Here is a 15,460-nt window from a genome sequence, read left to right as displayed (position 1 = left end):
GAACTTTTCTTGTGGTTGAGCTCTGATGGCGGGGCAGAGATTGTAACCCCACCAAAACCACCAAACCACCCCGTAACGGCACCTCCAACGCCTAGCGCCTCGCTGGGTCTAGCATGTCTTGGATTTGACGTCAGGCCCGCTCTGGATCAGAGACGTACAGCGTCATCTTGAGCTCCCATAATCGTTCGATATTTTGACAGCTTTATCGGCGTGGAAATGCTCTTCACTTCTGCACATTGAATAATAATCTAGGCGTCTGATCGCTTCTTTTCTTTCACATGAATTGACAAAACCAGTGTGGCTATCGACTTGGAACTCTGCGCGACCATGGAACACCTCGACCGCCTTCCCAACGAGATCCTGCTGTCGATCGCGTCCCACCTTCCGCCCGCCGAGACCCTCGCGTTTTCCCAGACGAAGAAGCGCCATAACAGCGTCGTAGGCGACTCCCTGCGATGGCGCCGCCGCTGTCTAGAAACATGGCGGTACTGGCACGAGTCGCACGAAGTCTCGACCCTTATCAAAGATTCGCCGCTGGCGGTGTCGTGGCGGAAGATCTTTGAGAGCCGGCAGGTTACCGACCGAATGACCGAGAAAGTATTTGAGACGCTGCTGAAGAAACAGCAATGTCGCATCCGGAATATGGAGGACGTGGCTGCTTTGGGATACGACGTCAAGGACTGGCTTCTTCGACAGCGAAACGAGACGCCTGACGATGCGCACGATGTTCTTGCCCGCCGCTACCACGCCGACGCCATCCTGGGCTTGATGCACCGAACGGATGCGATCGACATCTGGACGCGGCTGGCAAAAAACGATTTGCCGGTTACACTGGAAGATGCGCTCGGCGCCTACGACTTATTTGTCCTAGCGGGCCGATATGGTGACCTGAAAGACATTCACGCCAAGCTCGACCAGCTCGCAGAAGAGGTGCGCCAGTACACACTTACCGCAACAGACCCGCCATGGACCGATCTGGGCACGAAGGCCAGGGCCTTGAGAATCGTGGAATATCTTCGGGTCATGCAGTTGGTTGGTAATCAAGATCTATCGAGATATCACGACACGAGGAACAATTTCCTATCAATGGCGCTGTTCGAGGAGCCGCATACCAGCCTCCCCTCTCCAAAGCGTGGCCATCTTCTGCTCCATCGCCCGGCGACTAGACATATCCGCCCAGCCGTCCAACTACCCAGGGCACGTGTACGCCGTAGTCGAGGAGCCTTGGACCCGCGACGCCGAAGACACCAGCGGCCTGCCCGGGCTGGAAGACTTCGCCCCGCGGCGCGGCGAGAACGGCCGCAGCCACCAGCGCATGTACGTGGACCCCTTCCACAGCGAGGAGGAGATCCCTGTGGCGCCCCTGATCCAAGGGCTGGCGTCCATGGGCGTGCCACCGCAGCAGATCCCGGGCGTTATGGGCCCGACGTCGGTCGCCGAGATCGCGCGCCGCACCGGCCGCAACCTGCGCTACTCGGCCCAGCGCGCCTGGAAGGACGTCAACGCGCCGCCGCCGCACGTCAGCTACGAGACGGCCAGCTACGCCGACAACTGGACCCAGGTGCTGCTGGGCGACGCGCAGCTGACGCGGCGGAACCGCGACGTGGCGCTCGAGGCGAGCCGCCACCTCGTCGGGGCCCTGCTGAACCAGGCCCAGCAGCACTTCCCCCAGGACATTGGCTTGATCGAGCGCTTGTGCGCATCGCTTTTCCCTCGTCGCAGTAACGACGAGGACGGCAACGCTCAGCAACCGCTGCCACATCACTTGGACCCACGCGATGAACTTGCTGAACTGAGGCAGGCGGACGATCAGCCCCGAAGACCCAAAAGACGACCCGGCTCGGACTCCGGGGTTGCGATACAGTATCGCGTGGGGCAGTTCTTCATGCACAAGAACTACAACTACCGCGGGTTCATCATTGGGTGGGATCAGACGTGCGCCATGCCCGAGGCTTGGATCCAGCAGATGCACGTGAATGAGCTTCAGAACGGCCGCCACCAGCCGTTTTACCATATTATGTACGTTCATGTCAAGCTCGCACAGCTGAATGAGCATTGTTATGATTGATTGCTAACACATTTCCTCCTTCTCTAGTGACTCGGACCGAGATTCGAGATACGTGGCGCAGGAAAACATTCGTTTGCTAGGCATTGAGGCGCCCTCGGACAGTCTAATGTCGCTAGCGGGCCGGTATTTCAAGCGCTGGGACTCTGAGGCGCATATCTTCGTTAGTAACCTCGAGGAGGAGTATCCTGAGGATTAAGATGACAGCGTTACGTATTTTTCGGTTAGTTGTTGCTCCTATCTTAAGTTGCAAATGAACGAATATGCCTCGGAAATGTGAATGGTTCGACCAGTGAAACTGCCCCACCTTTACCCAAGCGGTCTGACGGCGACAGATTAATTGGTGTCGCGCCGTTGTAAATAAACTTTGGAAAGAAGACATCTAATGACCTGATGCCTCTCAAATACGGCGTTTTGCGCGAACAACATGTCCAAGATATTCATCAGCGGCTCGACCTCCGGGCTCGGTCTCCTCGCCGCCCGAGTCATGACTAAACGCGGCCACGCCGTCCACCTGCACGCGCGCAGCGAAAGCCAGGCCCGCCAAGGCCGGCTGCGCTGTCCCGAGGCCCGGAGCGTCTTCGTCGCCGACCTGGCGAGCGCCGACGCGACGAAGCGGCTGGCGGCGGAGCTCAACGCGGCGGGGCCTTGGGACGCCGTGATTCACAACGCGAGCCACACGGGCGTCGTCGGGCGCCGCCACCCCGCCGCCATGTTCCCGTGGCACGGCCCCACCGAGCTGTTCGCCGTCAACACCCTCGCGCCCTACCTGCTCACCTGCCTCGTCCGGCCCCCGGCGCGCCGCTACGTCTTCCTCGCCAGCTCCATGCACCGCGACGGCGACGCGGCGCTCCGCGACGTCGAGCGCGCCGGCTTCGCCGACACCAAGCTGCACAGCGTCATGCTGGCGCGCTGGTTCGCCCGCCACCTGAACGAGGGGAGGGCGGGGGACGTCGTCGAGTGCTGCAGCGTCGACCCGGGCATCTCCCAGGTCAACACGGTAAACACCCCGAGCACGTCGGGCCACATCGTCGCCGCGGTCGGCGTGTACGTCAACCACGCTGAAGGCCGGGGGACGGAGGGGAAGGGGCTGGCAGAGGGGAACGGGAGGTACTGGAGTGTCGATAAGGTGGTGCCGCCCCTGGCGGAGGCGGAGGATGAGGAGAGGCAGGATCAGCTCGTGGAGATTTTGAGGGGGATTTCGGGGGTTTCGCTTTCGGGGTGAGGGGAGATAATTCAAGTAGGGTGGTTAATGGATGAGTAGATGAAGGGGGCAGGCCTTTGGTGGATACTTTGCCTGGTGATTTGCGGAAGACTGTCGGCACACCGTTGTTGCTGGAGGCAAGGTCTGCCCCCAGTGTGCCCTGTCGTGTAACGCTCAATGAATCACAGAGTGAGAATTCTCAGCTTGAAACTTATCGACATCGTTTATTGTACTGCCAAAGGAAGTGGGGGTCGGGATGGTACAGGCAAAGACATCGGCTAACTAAACGACTCTTGACCATTATACGAGCGCTGATCGTTCTGCTTTTGTTGCCATCGCCCTGGATATTCGTCCCGAGTGATGACGCCGGGCTGGTGCCTGTTGTGGTGGAGGGTGGGGGCCTGGAGTTGGGCTGTCTCCTGGGCATAGGCATGATGAAGTCGACCAATCCTTTCCATCACATTGATATGTCGTACGACGCACCATCTGGGTTCTTCAAAGCTGGCACCTTTAATGAAATTCAAGAGGCCAACTTTCCTCAGAGCCATTTGGTAAGCATTAGAAATAGACCAGGCGGGTTGTGCATAGGCCAGTTCGGAGTGTGCCTAGGGGGCCAAAAAAAAAAGCCAGGTTGCATGGTGTTTTCTGCCCAAGATCTAAAATTAGGCAGCGCTTTATATAGCTCTGAAATGCTACTTGGAGTTTGCCAATTCGATTCATCGGAGCCTCATGATCAGCACCGCATAGATAAATGGTCAAGGGCTAGGGTTTGGAAAAGGGGGCCATAAACAGGGGCTGTTTTACGTTGTATTCCAATACCGTACGTTACATCATCCTGACATTTATTGGATTGCTTATAATACGGTCTATTCCAATTCTCTCCTGAGTTATCATACGACCATTGCTTTTTGCGAATCGAATCAGCCCAACTGGGTAAGCTCCCTAGTGCATATGGCAGCATGGGTATCAACCCATGCAAGCTCGTAACTGCGCGCAGTGTGAATCATGCCCCAGAAGCCGTCCGACGTGCTCAACTCTATGGACCTCTGCCTCCACAAACGCCCCGCTCTGCGTATATACGAGTTCTAGATCTACACCGCGACACTAAAGACCCAAGCGAGCCTCTACGTGGAACACTTAGAGTTGTCGATCTCCGACAATGTCCCAAGTTCGCTGCTCTCTCCTATGTTTGGGGAGAGTACTCCGAGATACCGAACATAATTCGCTGCGGTAGCCACGAGTTTTCGATCACGAAGAACTGCGACGATGCCCTGCGATCGTTGCGGGGTCTCTACGGGCCTATCACGATATGGGTCGATGCAATATGCATCAATCAGCAGGATGAAGCGGAGAAGACCAACCAGATACATCTCATGGAGGAGATCTACACCTGGGCTCACACAGTCTATGCGTGGTTGGGTGAAGGGAGTCAAGGCACAGACAGAGCAATGAGATGTCTCGAGCTGGCATCTAGACTCCGCTTGACCCCTTCTGGCATCCCATGGACAGACGGCAGCCGCACCAAGACCCTTCGCTACGACAAATTTGTGTCAAGTCTTGGGTTGGCTACAATGTATATTCAGGCCTTGATACCATGTGAGTAGCTGTGTGCAAGAATGATTGCGCCTATCTAACGTTTACCAGTCTGGCAACGATTCAAAGCTTTCCGAGTCATGCGGACATTCGACAAATGCGCTCTTGATGAACTCATAAATCGGGACTGGATCCGGCGAGCGTGGACCTATCAGGAAATAATCCTAGCATCCAATCCCGTCATCATATGTGGTGGAAAGTCCATTTCATGGTCACGTCTCCAGCGGGGTCTCGACTATCTCAACAACCCCATTACTCCTTTCTATATCAGCTTCACGGACCTAATTCGTGCTTCATTTACTTATAAAGGGCCGAGGAAGATAATGCTGCCAAGCAGATCTGCAAAGATCTACGATGATGCGCGCTCGCTCAAGTCATTCTACATATGGAGACATATGCACCAGATCTGGGTCACAGTTTACCGCCCGTCATGTTGGAACGGGCGCAAGCTCAGGATGATACCTCAAGACGATGAGGAACCAGCTACGCCCATTCATTCAGCCAGGTCGTACCAGGATGAACTTGTGCAACTCAGCAAGACATGGCACTATGCTAGGTTGATTATTGCGCTTGCCAATGTTCTCGTTCTACCTGCCGTCATCGTGACTCTTACGGCCCTAATACCCATCCAGCATTACAACTATATGTACAATGTCCCGCAGCCTTACTTCTATCCTCATTCGGGGGAATGTAATTTTTATTTTATATCATGCGATTATCGTTTGAATACCCTGTACTGGAGCTTGACAACCATACTAACAATATCTTTGTGGATCTTTGGCCTGCTGGCCACTGTATATGCCGTGCGAATGGCACCCCACCCGAGCATGGTTGACGACGGGAATAGCAAGAGTATCGTTGGGCTCGTGCAAGCGCTGCGGGAGAGACAGGCGACTATGCCGGCAGACAAAGCCTTTGCATTGCGCGGTGTACTCGACAGACTGAAGCTTTCAACTTCTAACCATGGCTACATCAAGTCGTATGGTCAAGTCTACCACAACCTGTTCCTCGACCTCCTGCGCCATGACACGCGCCTTGTCAACCTTCTCATCGACGTCGGTCCCAGGCTGCCAGGCGTGCCATCGTGGGTACCTGATTGGAGTTCTCTCCAACAGCGCAGCTGGCTCGATTCACGGCACGTCCACGACCATGCTGATCTCCACGATGCAGCATTCCCGGAACCTCAGATGAAGATTGCCAATGAGACACTCGGATTGTGGAGCATCAGGAAGGGCAGCGTGGCATTCTGCTCTTCTATGTTCCAACAAACAAGCGGCCAGCCATCAGATTTGAGCAACCTAGACGACGTCGCGCGATTGGATCAAATGGTCGGCCTATTTGCTGAGTGGGTTCAAGCAACCAGTGATGCAGCCTCCACACAGATCAGCCACGACCAGGATAATGTTCTCCTGGATATGTACAATGTCTTGATGGGATAGTCAACCATCCCATGTGTCGGTGAACTTGATAAGTTCAGGCGATGGGTGCACATCATGCAGGACCTATCCGTCAACATACCAGATGCCAGCCCTATCCTGTCCACTGAGGACATATTCGCTGGCGATTCCAAAGCGCTGGAGTTCACCAACAAGTACTGCAACCGGCTTGTCGGGAAGAGAACACTGTTCATTACACGGGACGGAAAGCTCGGGACAGGGCCATGTGGCATGGCTATTGGGGATCGATTGACTCTGCTCAGGGGTGTTGCTGTACCCATGATTATCAGGAGTACCAGTGAGGAGGAGAACAAATTCGAGGTGGTGGGGCCGGCGTTCGTCAGTCCGGAAATGGATGTAGATGGATTCAACAGGGCAGACTTCGGGCATGACTGGGAGTCGGTGTATCTTGTGTAGCAGGACATCATTATCAGCTGGTGCCTCCAAGGCATGGGGCCCAATGGCTTTCCTATCAGACGTCGTGGATGCAGTTATCAATTTTCGTTACTCGGTAAAACGGCTGAAGAGCTGATGTGTGTGAGCCCCCCTTTAACCACATGGTGGCGCAAAGGGGGCATGGGGGATACTTGAAGCTTGAAGAGGACCTTTTTAGGATGTTTGCAGCACTAAAGGTGATCGAAGAGTCAACAAGATGGCATCTGATAACCTTTGAATAAATCTTTCGGAGTGTTTGGGACATGTAGACCTTGCTGTGTTGCGTCAAATGTCTGACTTGTGCAGGTGTGTTTGCATGGAATCATATCGTTCGTACTGCATCTAGAGAACGGAGCTCTAATAGTGTACCGATGCTCAGATCGGAGTCGTAGCTGAGCGGTGGCTAGCGTTATATTGACTGAGATTTCGATGTTAGACAGAGAAACATTCTTGCCAGATACATTGACGCCTGGCCTATCTGTGTAATTGGAATGGTGAAGGCGGTACGGGCTTCTTCTTTCAGATGGGGACCATTGAGGGGGGATAGATTGTTCTTGGTTGATTCGAGCCTGGAAACAGTGGCATAACCATGTAGTGTGTTGCAGAATGAAAGGGAATCAAATCTCTGTAGGTCTCCTCACGCTTGTTGGTTGGTGTTGATTTACCTCTGTGTCTGTACCACTTCGTGGTACAGCGCGACCTCGTCTAGGAGGCAAAAACGTGCCCGCTACGGTCTACTCAAAGGCGTTGATCTAAATTTATTGTCCGTCCCGTCCGCTGTATCCCTCGTGAAATATCCAGAACGACCTGGTCTCTGGTGGGGTCTCCTCACACATGGGGTAGGTGGTACTTATCGCAAATGCAGGGCTACGGACAGGCACCTGTCAATGTACAAAAGAATCATAGTCAAAACTTGGTCTACGCTATTGGCTGGATAGAACTAACTCGGAGAGCTCATCAAATGGCGGTTAGTTGGTCGATAGATAACTTGGACGATACGATAAACTTATGCAATATCGTTTTGTTACAATAGAAATTCAGTGTGCGTCTCCCAACTTGTGTCATACATAGCTTCCTAGCTTGTGCTAATACATGTACTGGAGGGAAGGAACTCTCCCTAGCTTGGGGCACCCTTCCACTTTCCACACTGCGGGCCTCATTCCTCAACCCTCCATCTTAACTACACACCACACTTCAGTCACATCAATCCCACACATCGTTTCAAACTTTTCTGCAGCATTGCCACGCTACCCATGCAGTGGTGGAGAGTTTGACTTCATTACCGTATGTATTCTTTCCATTTCTTCCTTTTTCTTCTCTTTTCTTTACTTATTACATTTCATCGTTGTTCAATAATTGTGAAATCCGCACGCCCAGGCCCAACTTGGCAAGCCAACAAAGGACTAGAATACCGTTCACGGCAGTTAAACAACACAACCGCACCACTGACGCTTATGTAGGGCAGGAACTCGCGTGGTGGGCGAGGGAGCCGGGGAGGGCTTGATTCTCTTCACCATTCCCTCTCCGATTCTTCACTACCAGAAGACGACTTAACTCCCCTTCCAGAATGCCCGTATGTGTAGCACCCCATTCCCTGCGTCCCTGTCTTATTTGAGCCATTATCCCCTTGTACTACAGCCATGCTAACTTGTATTGCCACGAAAAAAGAACCGAAAGTCGTACGGTGGTGTCGTGAGTAGCTAAAACACTGACATAGCTCTATTGCTTCACTAACGCTTAATTAAGGCAAAAAGCTCGCGTGGCGGGCGAGGCAACGGCCGTGGGCGCGGCGGCCACACCGCGTCGGTAGGTTTCTCTTTCTCAAGCGTTACTGTAAATTGTCAACGGAGCTAACTCCTGATGTAGATGGCGCGACAACAGTCGCAGGTATATATTCATTGATGCTCCAGAATGATGGACTACAATAACCGTTTGACTGCAGATGATGGAGCGCATCGCCACCCTCGAAGTGCAGGCCGAGGTAATGCCACACTCCAGTGATCTTTCATATATCAGCTACTGATAACGGTGTATTGCAATAGAGCGGCCCCGAGAAGGAACCCAAGGTAAGCCATCGCTCTATCTTCGTACTCTGACGTAACTAATCTCTTATCTCAGCAGGACACAGACGAGGTATGTAGTGTATTATCTCAATATTCAAGCGTTCGTATCGCTAAAATCTATCTCGCAGTGGTTAGAGTGGAAGATCCCTCGGGTCTTGGAGGCAGCACAAGTCTCGAAGGACATGCGAAAAGTTGGTTGGCTACTGGGTCCCGCGGCAAGGGCACTACGAGACAGTTCACTAATCATAGCAACAATCCATCGCGCTTTCCCACATTATTGTACCATCAGCTGCCAACTGCCCAAGATGATGATGATATGTAATCAACTCAAATGGCTGGCTGAGCGATCCACTCAAACCCATGGTCTAGCCCCAACTGTCTTTCTAGCTTTGTTGGGGAAAAAGTACATGTCTATTTCGGGTGGATGGTTCCAGTTCCATTCAACTTCTAGTCCTTATCCATCATCAACACAACAAAAATCATTTTCATCAAAGGCTTATTTGATCTCATTCATCAAAGAATCAAGTTCAAACCAGTCAATCAAAGCTTCAATCCATGTTAATCTTGCTGATTCGTCTCTGCAGATCGCAAATATGGTTGATTCCAAGCCCGTCAAGGTCTACCATCCTCAGACCGAGTACGATGGCGCGCTACCAAGAGGCCGCGAGGAGTAGCACGTCTTGCAAGCCGCCCTGCGACCGCGTTGTAAGTATTGACAACAGTTCTTTACTTCACAACTCCATTGTCCCTCGATCTTGCCAGAACCCTTCGTCTTGTCTGCCGCCCCTCCACTCCGTCCGAAGCGAAACCTCACATGTCCATCATTGTCCTGGCTAACCATACTCGTTCCATTAGCCATCGACAAGGAGTCGTCCAAAACGGAACTCGAGTCCAAATACAAGCATATCCTCGATGCTGATGCGCTGCTCGGAACGGTTAACGGTCATGGTGTTGCGAGAATGTTGATGGATTACAACAAAACATTCGACCAGAGAGAGATCCTCGATGGGCAAATCTTCTGAGATGCGGGCGCACTGGTTGGACAAGACTCAAAGTCGACTATATGTCGACGCCTCCTGGTCGTTTACGGTAGTCCAGTCCTTCGTTGGCTTGCCAAGTCGAGACTGGGCGTACAGGTTGTATGAGCAATGGATGAAGACTCAAAGCTTGACTATGTCAGCGCCTCCCGGCCGTTTACGGTAGTCCAGTCCTTCGTTGGCTTGCCAAGTTGAGACTGGGCGTACGGGTTGTATGAGCATCAGATCTGAAAAAAGGAAAGAGAAAAAGAATGATCTGTATGGTACTGGTTCACCACAATGAGCCAGGCTGGAGAGGTAACCCTCGACAGTATTCCATTTATTAGCCTCCACTATCGTGGAACGTACACGACGACTCTCTCGTTGTCGTGGCGTAGTGCTAGGGTGATGAAGTCGGACTCCCCACCGCCACGTGGGATCACCTGGGGACACTGCACATGCATTCGAGCGCAGGCTTAGAGGCTGTGTATGAGCCAAGTAGGGAGACGCACGCTGAACAATGGGAGGAACCTCTGTAGCAATAAAATGCTATTGCACATCTTCGTCGCATTCCCTTGCTCTGATTTCATGTGCTTGTATCAAAATGCGAATGTGTACGTCTGTCCATCGGCTCGCCGCCGGTCAATTGGCTGCCAAGTTTTGCGATTGCCACACAGAACACATGCAAAGTCAGTTGGCAAAGTCTTGAACAGATATGTACCCTACATGTATTGCGTTCTATCAATGAGGTTTAAGGCTGCACTGAAAACATCCCACCTGTTACACATGCTACTTCATAACTGTTTAAGTTGGCCTTGCAAGTTATAATTGTCGCTTAAGGGTTCACCACGCATCCTTGGGTGAAATCATTGCTTTTACTTTATATTATACGGAACAGTCACGCCAACTAAACCGGGACAACGAGCCGCCTGCGGCGAACGAATACGGACACAAACTCCACGAGCCGAGACAGCAGATATCCCTATCACGCCCATGAGGGAATAGTATTCGCCGTTACACATCCTCCCATAACTACTAGGTGTGAATCCACGAGCGAAGCTTGTTTCTATCCACCAAAGAGCAAGTTGCCACTCGCTCCACCAATACCTGCCTATCTCTCTGTCAGCTGCAGATACATCCTGTCGAAGGTGGCAGCTAAGCTAGGTTAAGCTGATGGTCGCATGTCGTCTTGCCGTTGCACCTGATATTGATCAGGCGGCCCTTGTGGAGGAACCAGACGGACCGGAACTTGGGCACGAACTGCAAGCCGCTGCTGGACTCGAACCGCACGAAGTCGTGATCGCCCGGCGTCCGCGACGCCTCGTGCGCCACAAGGGCCATTTGACCAAGCAGCGCAAAGGCCTCGGGGATGTGTAATACGGGAGTGCCGTGGGCAATGCCTTTGCGAGGTCCAGATATAGCCGCCGTGTGACCCCCTTGGGTTCGATAGCGAATGTATGGAGGGACGCGTCTGCGGTAGCATCAAAGGGATTCCCGACTTTCGGAAGCGTGGTGAAAGGGGGTACACAGTCGGAAGCGGTGCTTGGTTGCGCGGTCTTGTCTATTCCTCTCGAAGGGCCCGCATTGTCGCGCGCGCGGAATATGGTAGGTATCGGATTGTTCGCGCTCGAAGACGCGCCGGGGGGTGATACATTCGCTGTTATGGCGGCGCAGACGGGGTCGTCAGTGTCGGTGTGTGGGTGACAGGTGAAGGGTCTCGGCAAGGTCGAGGATAGTATCAAAGCTGAATTAGACAGGTTTGATTAGCCAGGTCTTGAGGAGCTCGGTAGATGGGGCAACCCAAGCCACGAGCCTTGAGGGAAAACGGAGCGGATAAAAGGTGGCATGATAACTGCTTCGTGCCATCCAACAGCATCTGGCCGCTTGAAGATTTTGGATCGAATCTTTTCTTGGGAAAACGTACAGGAGATTGTGGGTGTCCATCTTTCCATTGCCATCCAGGCCATGGACTTTGCGGTTCATGTGCCAGGGGGATACTTGCGCTCCAGGTAACCCAGCGTGATGTACCTGCCTCGGCCCATTGGTCCTGGGTCTCGACGCTCCCACTCTGGCTTGCTTTGTTCACTGGAAAGAAGTCTGGCAGTCAGTCCACATTCCATCTTCCAAGAACATAGATCAAATGATCCAAATACCAGGCAATCGATCTGATGAAGCAGCAGATTCCTTTCTCTATTTCTGTTTCACTAATCGGTTTTCCCAGTCCACCCCGTTGCGCCAATGACGAACACCATCGAATCCCCATCAACGCCACTTTAGGTGGCCATCTTCGACGCCCTCGATACTTGTTTGCAGCCTGCCTCGTCAAGTAGCACCGTCATGCCGGAGGAAAAGATGCTAGGTCTCCTCACGGGTAGAACACTTAACGGTACATGGTGGGTTGGATGGAAAGAAAGATCACGGCCAATACTTGACGATTGTAGACTTTGAACTCCTGAACTCCCTTTGATGTATTTGAAATAGGTATTCGCTGTCATATACTACTTTGTCAGGTCCAGCGGCCTGAAGCCATGTAATTCCTGAGCTGCCGCACAGTAACACTTGGAAAACAAATCACCTCAGTCAAGGGGCCAGGTTCTTGGTATCCCCTCTTGATGGAACTGATGCTAGGTGCAAGTTCTTGATCATTTCAGACCGTCATTGCCTAACCCAAATATAATCTTCATGAACCGTCCGCGCAGCAAATTCCGGCCGAAACACACCCATTACTCGGGGTTAATTCCCCGTTCGTCTTCTTTCTTCTCCTATGGTATGATATTAGTGTTAGACGCTCACCAAAGACCGAAAATAACTTACGAACGATAGCGGCCTGGGTCTGTTCCTCCAAGCTCTCCTTCTTCTTTTACTTATTCTAGGCCACGTCCCGCATAATGGTCGTAAGATCCTATATCAGGTTAGATAGCGTATACAGATAGGCAAGGGCAAAAGATCAGATATGATCTTCTGAAAAGGGATAGGTCCCTTACCTCGTAGAGCTTTTAGGTGTTCCTTCTTCTTCTCCTCCACGACGAGGGTACGCATGTCATCTCCATATTCTCCCTTTTCGTCTCCCGGCCGAGGGCCTAGGCGCCCATGTCGATCGTGAGGTCCTATATTGTGTTGCTGCGCCTGTATAGGAGGATGTCGTTAGTGAAGGTGTGGCTAGCGATGGTATAATGGTCGGTGGCTCGAGTGGCTGTTGTTGTGGACAGTCAGCGCTGAAACGTGAAGGGAACAAGAAGCAAACAAGAAGACAACAAGAAGATAAAAAGAAGAAGTTGGGTTTACACTTACCTGGCAGTGGCGGCGGAGATGTTAGCCCTGCCTGGCGAAAAGCAAAGACAGACGTGCTTAATGTTGACAGCCGTGGTGGAGAGTTGCTTGACACCGTCCGATGCCGAGTTGGTGTTAAGCTAGACCACCTAATACAGAGCCACCCCCACTACGAACCACCGTTTTACACCTAAATCGTCGATTTCCCGCCTTTTATAATAAATTGAATAAAATAGGTATAAATTTAAACTAAGTTCATTAAATTAAGACTAAAAAAGCGAAAAATAACTAAGTATATTACTTAAATTAAATAAATTACCTTCTCCTTTTAATAATAGCTTAAATTTTATTTTTTAAAATTTCTATATAAAATAGGTATAAAAGTAAAAATTAAAATAACTTTATAATCATTAAAATAAATAATCTTTTAAGATTTTATTATTTTTATATATTTTTAAATAAAGTATAATGAAAAAAGAGAATCTAAATTATTGAAATATTTAAAGGTTTATTAAAGAAAAACGAATTTTTTTAAATTTTTTAAGGAAAATTTAACCTTTTCCTTAATTAAAAATTAAATAATAGAGATTTTTAAAAAGCGATTAAAGATTTTAATATATATAATACTCCTTTATATAATTTTAAAAGATATACTTTATATATTAAAAGATTAAAAAGTTATTTAACCTTTAATCTTCGATTTTTTAATTTAAAACTTTTATTAAAATTAAATATATAAAAATGAAGGAAGTAAAAATAAATTATTTAAAAATATATATATAGAGATTAATATATAAAGTATTATATATTTCAAAAAGTCTATTTCAATTCAATTTATTTAATTTTTAAACCTTTAATTTTAAGAAAGTGATTTATAGAGGGGCTGGCTCTGTATTAGGTGGTCTAGCTTACCACCGCTGTTGTCGATGAAGGGTAGCAATCTCCGTGTTAGTATCGGTGCCAGTACCGTCTCCGTCTTCATCTTGGCCGGCGTTGCTGGCATTGTGCTCCTCGCCAGTGACGGCGGCGGCGGCAAGGAGCACCTTGCCAGCTCTCTTCCCTTTTCCCTTGGGCTTGGAGTTCTTGGACGGGGCCACCTTGATCTTCGTTGTGGGGATTTGGGTGTGCGTATGTGAAGTGTTAGTGCGGCAGTTGCCCGATTGCTTAATCGACGTCCAATGGAGAATGTCCAAGTAGAAGGGAAGAGGAAGTGAGCGTAGGAAGAGACCAAAGGTTGAGGTAGAAAAAATAAGATAGAAATATAACCAGCGCTGTGGTGTCTGAGAAGTGGTGAGGTATTTGGATAACAGAAAGATTGATGGAAATAAGAGACATATGGGCAAAGGAATTGAAAAGACCCAAGGGCTTCCCAACGTGCCGGAGGTGTGGTGTGGTGGATTGGGTGCATCGACTGGCTTAACCATTTGTCCCCAGAGATTCGCAATCTGATGCAACGGCTTTTAGGAAGAAGATTAGAGCCAAATGTACCAAACATAGCAAGAACCACTAATTCATTTGACGAAACAACATTAATAGTTTTTCTTTTATTCCCGTCTTGCTAATCAGTTCTCACAGCTCGCTTCGCCATACCAAAAACGAGTATTAGCATAAGCTGAAAACCATCCAAGACGCTCTTCGACAGCGTGTTCAGGACTCACGACACTCTCCTTCAGTCATCATCTCCGGCGCCCTCGACATGCCTCCCTCGTCCACATCCCCCACCTCGGCTTCGACTTTATCCTCGCCCTGAGCGCCTGTCCGCATTCGTTCCCCGTATCGGCTCCTTTCGTGCCATAGGCGGCAAGCAAGATCACAAGCACATCAATGTTTCCACGTCGTCTCTAGACTTTCCAAACGAGATCGTTGATGGGGGACCACGAAGAAGGCGTCGGCCACCCAGGCATCCTCTGCGTACTTCCAAACCCCGGCCTGCGAGCCATAGGACGCATCCAGAGGCCCCCAAAGCTGGAACGACCAAGCTAGCTCCTGCGTCGGTGACGCCAAAGTCGCCCAGGTCATCGAATTCATTATCAAAGCGGCCAGCAAAGTCGATGCAACAGTTGTTGGGAAAGGCGCTGTTGAAGGAGGCGTCATTAAAACACCGTCGAAAGCGCCGGCACAAACCTGTGCAACGGCATCTACCACAGGCGCAAAGAAGAAGGAGAACAATAGTACCAATAAAGATCATGAGGGATACTAGATCCCAAATACATGTGTGCAAAAGATGTCTTTAAAAAAGTCTCAAACTCGAGTTCAGCTTCAAGCGGGCGTTCCCTGGCCTTACGCAGTAGTTCGGTCTTTCAGTGATTCGCTACGTGGAGACAGGTCATGCAGATCGTACCGGCACTGAACGAGACATGGTATGTTCGTTATCTTCA

At 50.7% G+C, this 15,460-nt stretch overlaps 6 protein-coding genes across 6 annotated transcripts; 5 read left to right on the top strand and 1 right to left on the bottom strand.

The window, feature by feature from the left end:
- Nucleotides 1–327: 327 nt before the first annotated feature.
- On the top strand, nucleotides 328–2,264 carry PG998_012070 (F-box domain protein; the record flags this gene model as incomplete). Its single annotated transcript, XM_066878886.1, has 3 exons — nucleotides 328–938; nucleotides 1,030–2,019; nucleotides 2,096–2,264. 3 exons carry the CDS (start codon nucleotides 328–330, stop codon nucleotides 2,262–2,264), a joined length of 1,770 nt encoding a protein of 589 aa, XP_066725270.1.
- Nucleotides 2,265–2,492: 228 nt separating this feature from the next.
- On the top strand, nucleotides 2,493–3,290 carry PG998_012069 (uncharacterized protein; the record flags this gene model as incomplete). Its single annotated transcript, XM_066878885.1, has 1 exon — nucleotides 2,493–3,290. One exon carries the CDS (start codon nucleotides 2,493–2,495, stop codon nucleotides 3,288–3,290), a length of 798 nt encoding a protein of 265 aa, XP_066725269.1.
- Nucleotides 3,291–4,228: 938 nt separating this feature from the next.
- On the top strand, nucleotides 4,229–6,715 carry PG998_012068 (uncharacterized protein; the record flags this gene model as incomplete). Its single annotated transcript, XM_066878884.1, has 3 exons — nucleotides 4,229–4,865; nucleotides 4,914–6,279; nucleotides 6,340–6,715. 3 exons carry the CDS (start codon nucleotides 4,229–4,231, stop codon nucleotides 6,713–6,715), a joined length of 2,379 nt encoding a protein of 792 aa, XP_066725268.1.
- Nucleotides 6,716–9,389: 2,674 nt separating this feature from the next.
- PG998_012067 (uncharacterized protein) lies at nucleotides 9,390–9,818 on the top strand (the record flags this gene model as incomplete). Its single annotated transcript, XM_066878883.1, has 3 exons — nucleotides 9,390–9,466; nucleotides 9,519–9,571; nucleotides 9,652–9,818. The coding sequence occupies 3 exons, from the start codon at nucleotides 9,390–9,392 to the stop codon at nucleotides 9,816–9,818; spliced, it is 297 nt and encodes a 98-aa protein (XP_066725267.1).
- A 1,149-nt stretch (nucleotides 9,819–10,967) lies between these two features.
- PG998_012066 (uncharacterized protein) lies at nucleotides 10,968–11,756 on the bottom strand (the record flags this gene model as incomplete). Its single annotated transcript, XM_066878882.1, has 2 exons — nucleotides 10,968–11,283; nucleotides 11,737–11,756. 2 exons carry the CDS (start codon nucleotides 11,754–11,756, stop codon nucleotides 10,968–10,970), a joined length of 336 nt encoding a protein of 111 aa, XP_066725266.1.
- Nucleotides 11,757–14,008: 2,252 nt separating this feature from the next.
- Nucleotides 14,009–14,832, top strand: PG998_012065 (uncharacterized protein; the record flags this gene model as incomplete). Its single annotated transcript, XM_066878881.1, has 2 exons — nucleotides 14,009–14,210; nucleotides 14,711–14,832. 2 exons carry the CDS (start codon nucleotides 14,009–14,011, stop codon nucleotides 14,830–14,832), a joined length of 324 nt encoding a protein of 107 aa, XP_066725265.1.
- Between the last annotated feature and the right edge of the window lie 628 nt (nucleotides 14,833–15,460).

The sequence above is a fragment of the Apiospora kogelbergensis genome (genome assembly GCF_038363985.1).
Source record: "Apiospora kogelbergensis strain CBS 113332 chromosome Unknown utg000008l_segment0_segment0, whole genome shotgun sequence".
NCBI classification, from domain to species: Eukaryota; Fungi; Ascomycota; class Sordariomycetes; order Amphisphaeriales; family Apiosporaceae; genus Apiospora; species Apiospora kogelbergensis.
This window is presented reverse-complemented; position numbering and strand designations above follow the sequence as displayed.